General features: G+C 35.2%; 1 protein-coding gene across 1 annotated transcript; it reads left to right on the forward strand.

Annotated features, from left to right (window-relative positions):
- The first annotated feature begins 4,377 nt into the window (after positions 1-4,377).
- On the forward strand, positions 4,378-8,618 carry LOC116139620 (protein NEN1-like). Its single transcript, XM_031425295.1, has 8 exons — positions 4,378-4,480; positions 4,565-4,721; positions 5,024-5,315; positions 5,400-5,557; positions 6,415-6,461; positions 6,543-6,606; positions 7,670-7,791; positions 8,384-8,618. Exons 2-8 carry the CDS (start codon positions 4,716-4,718, stop codon positions 8,616-8,618), a joined length of 924 nt encoding a protein of 307 aa, XP_031281155.1. The 5' UTR covers positions 4,378-4,480; positions 4,565-4,715.
- The last annotated feature ends 2,283 nt before the right edge of the window (positions 8,619-10,901 follow it).

Genomic DNA, 10,901 nt, shown 5'->3' on the forward strand with positions numbered 1-10,901 from the left:
TTAATTAGTCTTAACTTTATCTAAATAATCAAAACTTAGAATGGTGATCTTTAAAACTAAAAGTATTAAAAGCTAAAATATTAGAAACGAACAATTGCAAGAAAACTAAACTTAAAAATTCAATGAAAGAAAACGGCTGAGACTTCAGGCTCATCTGTAACTTCTCTACACCCCTCAATTTATTATGGTCAATGAATTTATTTAATTAATGTGACAACAAGATTTCCTAGCTTAACCAATATGCTTTCTCAAGCAATATTAATTCTAATTCTTTCTCACAACCTAGATATCTCTATGTAGATTTAATGAAATAGACGAGCATCAAGCTTTATGAAATCCTCTAACTTTCAGCACAAGTTAATCCTGCTTATGACTATTGCATGTATCAATTCATATATCTCTATATCCAATTAGTCCATGACCTATATTACTAGAGCACTAATGTGATATCTCCACTCGGTCTCAATCATACAAAACAATTCTATCAGAAATTAATGAGGTTCCTAATACCATTAAGCACATAATATAAGCTCATCATTACAAAAATAATTCAATGACCATAGAGCAAATGATTGATCACGAATCCATAAATAGACTAACCCTAATTTTAGCCTAAGACGATTAGTTCATAATAAAAGAAATAAGAGTAGAATTCAAGAAATAAATCATATTGAAAAAGTAAAGACAAACTCTGTGATGAATTTCGTTCTTGATTCTCCATTTTTCTTTGTTACAAAATAATCTCTCTCTAAAATTAGGCAAAATTCAGCCCCCCAACAAGTAATCTCAACCAGACTTAAATATCCAAAAGAATCCTAAGCAAACAAGGAAAGAAAAACTAAAAAAAAACCCTAAAAATGTGCAACATGGCCCTGGCTGTGTCCAAATGTACGTCAACACGGCCTAGGCCATGGTGCTTCCTGTCCTTGATATTTTATCCTTATTCCACCACTATAGTCGTGGTGAACCAGCAAGGCATGGCCATGACCTTCAAAATTGTCAACTCATCTCAATTTTTCCAAGCTTTAAATCCCATTTTCATTCCAATGCTGCAATCTACTCAATTAAAGTCTGAAAATCAAAAAAAATCTCCAAATCAATTGCTGACCATTCACATCATAAACTTAACAAAAACTAACATCAAAACAAAGAAAACAAATGAGAAATTAACTAAACGGCTATAAAAACAAATCTAAAAACACTAAATTTATGCAACATTCATAATTTCAGTAGCTATTGCGTATGAGAATATGATATCAACAATAGTTGTTTCACGATTCCACATTTCTTTACTATGAGCATAGTTTATAGAAATTTCTTTATTTCTATGTTTTTGCATTCCTTTAGGGATTTGTTCCTCTTCAGGGGTTTTTGTCCGTTCAGGGACTATTAACTCTTCTGGAGTTAGTTTAGAAGATGTGGAATTGTCGATTATTCCAATATTGTCAATATTGGCACATATTTGATTTTGTGCCTTTCGTTTCTTAAGAACAATATCCTTAGCTCCAACAAGCCTACCACGCTTCTGGTGTGCAACTGATGAATCGATCGCTGCCCGTATGGATTGTTCATTGGTAACATCAATCCTTGTTGGTGTATTGATAGCAGGAATGTATGATCTCATTATTTTTGCTGCGTCTGTAAATCCATCAAACATTTGATTAGCAATATTTTGCAAATTTGTTATTCTTTACACTTCAATTTTAGATTGAGATGTGTGATGATCTAAATGAGACATAGAATTGACTTTTTAGGAAAGTTTAGGTCTTACTTCAGGAGGCTTTACCTTTTTCCCTAAAGATGAGAATGTTGTCTCATCAAAATGGCAATCCACAACACGTGCGGTAAACAGATCGCCCGTTAGGAGCTCAAGATATCTGATAATAGATCGTGAGTCATAGCACACATATATTCCCAAATGACGTTAAGGTCCCATTTTGGTGTGTTGAGGGGGTGCAATTGGAACTTGCACAGCACAACCAAAAGTTCTTAAATGGGATATATTGTGTTGATGTCCAAATACAAGTTGTACTGGAGAGTATTGATGATATGCAATGGGTCTTAGGCGAATTAACACCGCAACATGTAAAACAGCATGAGCCCAAGCATATGTCGGTAATTGTGTACGTAATAGCAAAGTTCTTGCAATTAATTGGATATGCTTTATAAATGACTTTGTCATACCATTTTGGGTATGTACATGTGTTATTGGGTGCTTAGCATCAATTCTCATTGCTATACAATAATCATCAAATGTCTTTGAGGTAAACTCACTAGCATTGTTCAAACGGATTGCTTTAATTGGGTAATCTGGAAAGTGTGCTTGTAATCTGATAATTTGTGCCAGTAATCTAGCAAAGGCAATATTGCAGGTAGATAGTAGACAAACATGTGACCATCGTGCTGATGCGTCAATTAGTACCATGAAGTAGCGAAAAGGTCCACTTGGTGGATGAATAGGTCCACATATGCCCCTTTGAATTCTTTGTAAAAATGATGGGGATTCTACACCAACTTTAGTGTTGGATGGCTTAAGTGCCAATTTGCCTTGTGAGCAAGCAATACAAGCACTCTCATTAGCTGATGGAATCTTCAGGTTCTTTAATGGGTGCTCATGTGAGTTTTCTTTGATCTTACACATCATAGTAGATCTTGGGTGACCAAGATAGTTATGCCAAATTTTAAAAAGTTCAGGATCAGGGAACTTCTGGTTCATAACTGCATAGACTTCAAAATTCTTCAGGAATGTGTAATATAACCCTGATGAGAAAGCATGGAGTTTCTCTAGTACATGCTTCTAGCATGAAATATTAGTAGTGATGCATAGAAACTCACTATCATTTTCACTTAAAGTTTCAATATGGTATCCATTGAGTCGTATATCTTTGTAAGTAAGCAAATTTCTTCTGGATTTGCTAGAATATAAAGCATCATGGATACTTAATTTAATTCCGCTTGGTAACATGAGTTTTGCTCTTCCAGAGCCCTCAATAATGTTTGCTGATCCTGATATGGTATTTATTTTAATCTCAGTAAAGGTAAAAGTTGAGAAATTTTTTCTATCCCGAAGGATGGTATACGTTATTGCACTGCCTACTGTACAAATGTCTCCTCCATTAATGGATATCGATGTCTCAGTTTCGAAGTCCATCTTTCAATAGGCGTGCATCATCACACTTGTTAAGCTCTTCGTGTTGATAACGTGTTATAATCTTAGTGGTATAAGTGTAATAAATTAAGGAAGACAAAATATTTAAGAAGGTAAAGTTGAAGGGGGCTGTAAATCTTCTTATCTTTCTCACTTCATTGTAATCATAAAATTAAGGGGAAAAGGGCTTTTTATAGCCAACGCCCCCTCCTCCATTCATCGCCTCAAATTTAAAGACAATGATGTCTACCAAAATATTTTACAACAGAAGGGTTATAATGCTATTAAAATTAAGCATTATAGTCGAACGAGAAATTGTGAATAGGTTCGATAATATCAACCTTAATATTGAACGCAGAGTGTAATGGCCAACAACATAAATAGTGAGAGAACGACATTGATATCCCAATCTTATAAACTTTCTCTCATAATCTCAATAAGGCAGTTTGAAATTAATTAGTTCGTAAATAGATTTTGTCTACTCATTATGAGTTTTATCTATCTAATTATGAGCTATTAATTACGAACTGTACGGTGGAGTTGTTAGAGAAAATTTGTCAAATTGAGTCCTGCGCTAATTTTTATTGTATAGGTTATAATATACTAACGGCCGGCACCAAAATTTTCTGTTATTCCTAAAATGGAGCCCGTACCCGCTAATATTTAATGATCGGGCTTACCGCTCACATATTGCTTTATCCTTTCCCAGCCCTAAGCCCCTAACCCCAGATTTTCAAAGCAGAGATGGGACTGATATCATCGGGAAGGGAATGAAATACTCTTCCTCCTACCGGAACACCCTCGGATTTCTTTATTTTATTAAATTAATTAATTATATATATTAATATATTTTATATTTTTAGCGGGACAGGGACGAGGTCGAGTTTTGCAGGTTTTCCACCTTTTCCCACCCCCGTACCGGGTTCTGGCGAACGGAAAAAAGCCCCCAAACCCGAACTTTTTCGAGTATTCCCCGTGTGATAGTCACGGGTTTTTTTGGGTATCCAACCCTGTCAAAGTGGCGCCTCCATTAACCTCTTCGCTCAATTTCAGTCATCCATTGCAGCCATAGGTATACAAATGGCCTTCTTCGATGTGGAAATCACCGACCCAACCCGACCCGGCCAGCCTACACCATTTTTTAATTGGGAGCCATCCTTATATGTCCTAAAAAATTGGAGGAGCTTTATAGCTACTCCGCTTTTGTCAGACCCGTCGACCCCTCGCTCATTTCCTCTCCCTCCGTCCGCTGCAACGGCATTACTCGCTACGCCGTCGTCTGTGCCCCTTCCTTGGCCGATATCGCTGATACTGTCTTTGATATCCTCCACGGTCCGTTCAAATTTCTTATCTTTTTTGTTTAGGTTATTTAAAGTTGTGATTTTGGTGTGAATTTGATTGTGTTTGCATGTGTAGGGAGAATATGGGCGGGTCATAACATAGTGAGATTTATTGTGCGAGAATAAGAAAGGCATTTGGGGAGGTGGGTCGGGCCCTCCCCGAGCCAAAGGGGACGATTGACTACTTGGCATTGTTGACGCAGAGGTTTGGGAGGAGAATTAGTGACATGAAGGTGATATTTACTGACCTCCCTTTTGCTTTAGTTTTTCCTGTAATTATAAATTCACCATTTATATGTGAATTAATCGTTTTTTGGGACCCTTTCATGTTATCTGTGCGTATCTAATAAAGATCAAGCTTTTCTTTTTCTTTAATTGCTTTTTGTTTTTAACTTTTGATGTTTTCTTTGTGTGCTTTATGAAACTTATCCAGCAAGCAAAACCTCATTTTTTTAAGTTAACAAAAAATCGAAAGTAGTCAATCTTAAATACGAATCAAATTGGTGCCTACGTTAACCTCTTCGCACAATTGCAGCCATCCATTGCAGCCATGGGTACACCTGCAGACAGATCCGAAATCGCCTTCTTTGACCTCGAAACCACCTTCTCAACCCCCGACCAGCCCCACACCATTCTTGAATTTGGAGCCATCCTCGTATGTCCTAAAAAACTCAAGGAGCTCGATCACTACTCCACTCTCGTCCGACCCACCGACCCCTCGCTCATTTCCTCATTCTCCGCCCGCAGGAACGGCATCACGCCTGACGCCATCAACTCTGCCCCTACCTTCGCAGAAATCGCCGATACCGTTTTTGACATCCTCCACGGTCCATTTAAAGTTCTTGCCTTTTTTGTTGAAATTATTTAAAGTTGTGATTTTGATGTGAAATTGATTGTGTTTTTGTGTGTAGGGAGAATATGGGCAGGTCATAACATAGTGAAGTTTGATTGTGAGATAATAAAAGAGGCATTTGCGGAGGTTGGTCAGGCCCCTCCTGAGCCAAAGGAGACGATTGACACCTGGGCATTGTTGACGCAGAGGTTTGGAAGGAGAGCTGGTGACATGAAGGTAATATTTACTGGCCTCCCTTTCGTTTAAGTTCTTATAATTATAAATTCACCAGTTATATCTGAATTAATGTGTGTTTTGGGACCATTTCATGTTTATCTGTGTGACTTAGTTTCCATTAAAGACCAAGCTTTTCTCTCTCCTTTTTTTTTTTTCGTTTCCATTGTTTTTATATTATTCTATATTCTTCTGAATTAAGGTTCTTGTTTTTGTTGTCATTGGACTATACTTTTCCTTAGACACGTGTTTGGTATGAAGGTAAAGAGAGGCGAAGTGAAGGGGTTCATGCTTGGGGGATAGAAAGTGAGATGGACGAAGGTTATAACTTTTTATTGTTTGGTTTCCCTCGGAGATGTTTAAAAATGGGTACCCTTATATATAAGAAGGGTTAAATTCTCACATATTGTGTATAGGTGAAATGGTTTCTCCTCTTTGCTCTTTTTGACCTCTCAGGTCCCTCCTCTATTTGCTCATTTGCAACTAAGTCTTAATGTACTTTCTTGTCTGTTGTTTTTTATCATATCACTATTTTTAGTATTCTATGCCTTCTGAATTCCAAAATCCTTCTTATTAATTTTTTTTTTCTAAAATCATATTAAATTCTTCTTAATGTAATCCACAGAATTATGAACCCAGAAAGTGCCCTTGTTTTTGAGAAACTTCTGAATATTGCTATTATGATTTAGCCCTAACTTGATATCTTGCAACCAGGTTCCTAATATCTCATATATTATGTCTAAGCATGAATTTATGGAAAGCTAACTTGCACTCAGTTTACAGGGTTACTCAATGGTATTGTATTTTAGGTTTTTTATTACTGTTGACTTTTGGATGTTGATATGTTAATATCTCTGCAGATGGCCACTCTAGCCGAGTACTTTGAGCTTGGGCAGCAGACACATAGGTATTTTTACTGCCTCCAAGGAGTTATCTTATTTGTTCTCCCCTTCTCCTTGAGATAATAACTTTTGCTATTTTCTCTCAGGAGCTTAGATGATGTTCGGATGAATCTTGAAGTTCTCAAGCATTGCGCAACAGTCTTGTTCTTGGTAATTATTTAGTTTCTAAAGCAGTAGACTTGCTTTTTCTTGGCTGATAAGCCATTGCCAGTTTATGGTTTCTTCAAATTTTAATCAGTTATGTGTCAGCTCTATTTGCCATCCAATGAGTACGACATGCTTTATTGCTAGTTCATCTTGTTCAACTGTGTTTTCACGATGATCAGAGCAATATTGCATACAGACAAATGGATAGATAGCTTTCAGAACTTTGGTGAAAGATGAAAATCCTCCACGAACTTCAATGCATTAACCTTTAATGTCTTCAAATTTTACTTTAAGCTAAGCCTCATGCTGCAAAACAGGACAATGTCACCATGCACGTCTTCTTTTGTTCTGACCATAACTATTTTATGTCATATTAGCTTGCAACTTCTACCGTTTACTGATTCCTTTTTTAGTATCAAAGTCAGTAAGATTATTAAATATAGCATTTGTTGAAGTGTTGTGTCGATTCTCTTTTTTATATGATCGCACAAATGCCTTTTTTTTTTTTTTTTTTCCTTTTTTTGTGTACCTAGGCTTATTTTAATTTTACCATATAATGACTTTGAACAAGCTATCAATTGACCTAACTTTGCCATATTTGCAGGAGTCAATCCTCCCAGACATATTCACTGTCAACAGATCTTTGCTGACTCACAAAAGAGGGGAGGAGGTCTCTGATTCAGCTGTAGCTAATCCAGAGGGAACAGGTTCTTTTGTTATGGACCAACTTAGCAATCAGATGGAAATTAAATCCCTTCAGCCAGATGTCACCATGGAAGAAAAGACGGAATTGATGTCTCCCGAGATGAATTCAGCAGCTGCTGTCTCTGAGGGTTCAAGTGGCCATGATGCATTTATAGAGCCTGATAAAGTTTCAACTCCTAACATCAGTGCCTGTTTCTTCCGAGGGTTTCATGGTAGTCAAAGTCAGAGAATTAAAATATTGCACAGAGATGTCATTTTGCATCTTTATTGTGCTCGTTTGAGAATACGATATGGTGGATTAAGTTGGATGTTTTTGCCACAGTTGAGTTTTGTGGTTGACGTACCTCCAATTTTATGTGAGGTTCTTGATGCATGTGATAGTGCTGCACAGAAATTGAGCATGGATTCTGGTAGTAGTTCTGAGTGGCAGCCTGTTGTGACCAGAAAAAATTGCTTCTATAACTATCCCACCGCAAGATTACGGTAAGTCTTCCCTTCATAGGTTTCATTCATTTTTTTTTTTTTTTTTTTTTTGTTGTTGTGACAAGGAAATGAATGATTGCTTCAGCTTATGAAATACTGCAAAATATTAAATTTCTGTCGCCAGGAATGTATATATTTTTTCCTCATGGAACTGCATGCTTCTGGAATTTAGAATACCTGATATATTTCCCTATGTGTTTTTTTTCCTTGAGTAGTGTCTTAGGTGCAAAAATTACAAATGAAAAGGAAAACAAAACGCAGGCACAAGATCTTCAAGAAACTCATTTTTCCATGTGCATTGATTCATAATTTATTAATCATTAACGTTTAGTTTTCTTTAAGTAGTAATTCTTTTCAATGATTTTCATGATTTATTTGGGTTAATGCAACAATGAAGTGGTTCAAAAGTTTGTAATATATTTGAAGATGAATATGTGAATTGCAGTATCATAGCCATTGTTCATAGCATGACTATGACATGCAAAATATAGCTAATGAAACATTGATCTTTGCTTCAGTGTTAAATTAGTCTTTGTTCTTCATGTACTGAGAATGCACCTAATTAGATACGTGTTCCCCCTGTTTTAAACAGCATACCTACTACTGTAAGTGGCGATGTTACCCGATATGACACAGAGATATGCCAGAAAGGACCATCTGGGACTGTACAAAAGCTTGCGTCCGTCAAATTTGATGCTGCAGAGCTCGATAGCTTGTTCAAACAAGGTACCTTTGTGGATGCATTCCTCTCCGTTGATCCATATGATTATCAGCAGAGTGCAGGCATCCGATTAGTGGCAAAAAAGTTGATCATCCATCCCGAGTGATTGAAGAAAATGGGTCTCAAAGATTAATACGTATGTAAATCTTTGCATGTCTACATTTTATGTTAGTATTTCTTATTCTGAAAAGAATGGTGTATCTGAAAATTGTGAGTGATTTCTATCTTGAAAATGGTGTGCCTTTAAAAATTGTGAGTGATCTGTATCTTGAAAATAATTGAGATTTATTCTTGACATTCTGTTTCTTGGCGAGTTAATATGTTTTTGAGATGGCAGAGATTTTATTGATGCTTATGTGAACTTACTTTAAGGGAGCATTTGTTTGGGGGTAATCCTGTATTTCTCTAGTAATATTATCTTATATTACTGACATTATCATGTTTAATTGTCAAGTAATAAAAGATTCCGATAATCCTTCAATACTAATAGTGATTATTGTAGGCTATATAGATGGTAACTTGAATACTCCATTTTTCTTAGGTATTCTAAGATTATTTGGTAATATTAATTTTGTTGCAATTTTATCTCTAATTAATAAAAAATTTGGACACTAATGCCCTTTTTTTTATCTCAAAACAATTTACAGGAATATTCATAGGCTATTTTAACCTTATATACAAGATTTGTAAGACATTATTACTCTTATATTTTTACCAAATGTCATCGCCAAATTAGTATCACAGTTGATCGTCGACCACCATCGTCGATCGCTAGCCACCACTGTTGATGGCAAAATGATGATCAAACATGAGGGAAGGTTGATCAGGTGCTAGGGTGTCCAAATAGGTAGTTGGGGAGCCCAAACATCGCCTAAAAGTGAGCAAAATTTGGTGAAGAAGTTGAACCGCAGTCGATGGAATATGAATAATCACAACCAATCTTTGACAGAATCAACTGGGGAAGGGCAAACGATGTTGGAAAATGGAGGAAACGTCGTTGGAAGTCGAATTGTTGTCAGTGGTAGGGGAGACAAAGTGTCACGACGACATGGAGGGGATGGAGAGGATGATCGACGACAAGGGAAGGCAAAGGGTTGTTGACCAGCAGCAAAGGAGGCAAGGGCCAAAGGTTGGCTAGTGATATTTTGTTAAATTTTAAACGTTTATTATGACTATGGAGTTTTAGCTAAATTCTCGGAGATAAAAAATAATAATATAATTATAATATTTTCTTTTTTTAAAAAAAAAAAAGCAATTTAATAAGCTTCTCCTATAATTCTTTTACTTACCTAACCAAACATATTAATTATTTATACTTATTAATTTATTTTAATCTAACCAAACATATTTAATATATAATTCTCAATAATGATGAAGATAATCTATTTTTCTATTAATGTAACATTTACAATAATATGTAGATGGTTGTACACGTATTTAAGTAACATTGTTCAAAACATTAATGTTAAAAAAAATGAAATTTGTCACAAAAAAAAAAAAAAAAAAAAAAGACCATAATTCAAATTCTAGGGTTAGAGTTTGAACAATGTACCTTATATACTTGTACAACTATCTACGCCTTATTCCGCACTTTCATTTCCTTAAAAAATCTCACCTCCACTTCAATCTCGATTATATCCGCCACAATAGGTCTTATGAGTTGATCGTACATTGTAGGAAGGCTATAGAAACTATATCTACATTTAAAACATAACAAATAATTTTTTTATATCAGGTAATATTAATATTATATATGCAGAAGATATACACGATATAATTTAATACTTCTATATAAATAATTGAAATTAGGAATTTTTGGTAAAGATAGAATTAAGGATTTTTGGGTAAGGGTTAGAATCGGCATAAGTAATTGAAATTAAGGATTTTTTTGTTTTTTTTTTTTTTAGTAATATTACACTTATAAAGAAATTTTACAAAGATCTCCATACAAAGTGATGCTGCAAAAAATGAATGGAAGAGTGTAACAAAAAGTTGAACTCATTAAATTCACTATTCTATTCAGTTTTTGCCACCTCATTTCGTATGAAAATTTTTGTAAGATTTTTTTGTAAGTATAGTATTATTGATTTTTTATTGTTATAGATCTATAGTGTGGAGCTGGCTAATAGTAATATATCGGATGGTGGTAAACACTAGAATTGTGGACACAAAAACATGAAATAGTGAATGCAAACCCGTTTTGCAATCAATCAAACTCATTCAATTGAAATAAATCAATTTACCTCCTTTCAATTGAAAAATCCAGATAAATTATTGAAATAGGTAAAAGAAAGATAGTGAAAAAAGCAATGAAACAAAGTTAAAAACAATTTGAATGTTAGAAGTTGTATTTGTCTCATATCGCCAAATTGGTGGATTGTTATGCTGT

Source organism: Pistacia vera, unplaced genomic scaffold, assembly GCF_008641045.1.
Source record: "Pistacia vera cultivar Batoury unplaced genomic scaffold, PisVer_v2 Contig356, whole genome shotgun sequence".
In the NCBI taxonomy this organism is placed as follows: Eukaryota; Viridiplantae; Streptophyta; class Magnoliopsida; order Sapindales; family Anacardiaceae; genus Pistacia; species Pistacia vera.

What these genes read in the sequence shown, in the direction of transcription:
- LOC116139620 (XM_031425295.1), top strand. An exon ending in CGTTTTTGACATCCTCCACG is followed by an intron (nt 5,316 to 5,399) that starts GTCCATTTAAAG and finishes TTTTGTGTGTAG; the next exon opens with GGAGAATATGGGCAGGTCAT. An exon ending in TATCCCACCGCAAGATTACG is followed by an intron (nt 7,792 to 8,383) that starts GTAAGTCTTCCC and finishes TGTTTTAAACAG; the next exon opens with CATACCTACTACTGTAAGTG.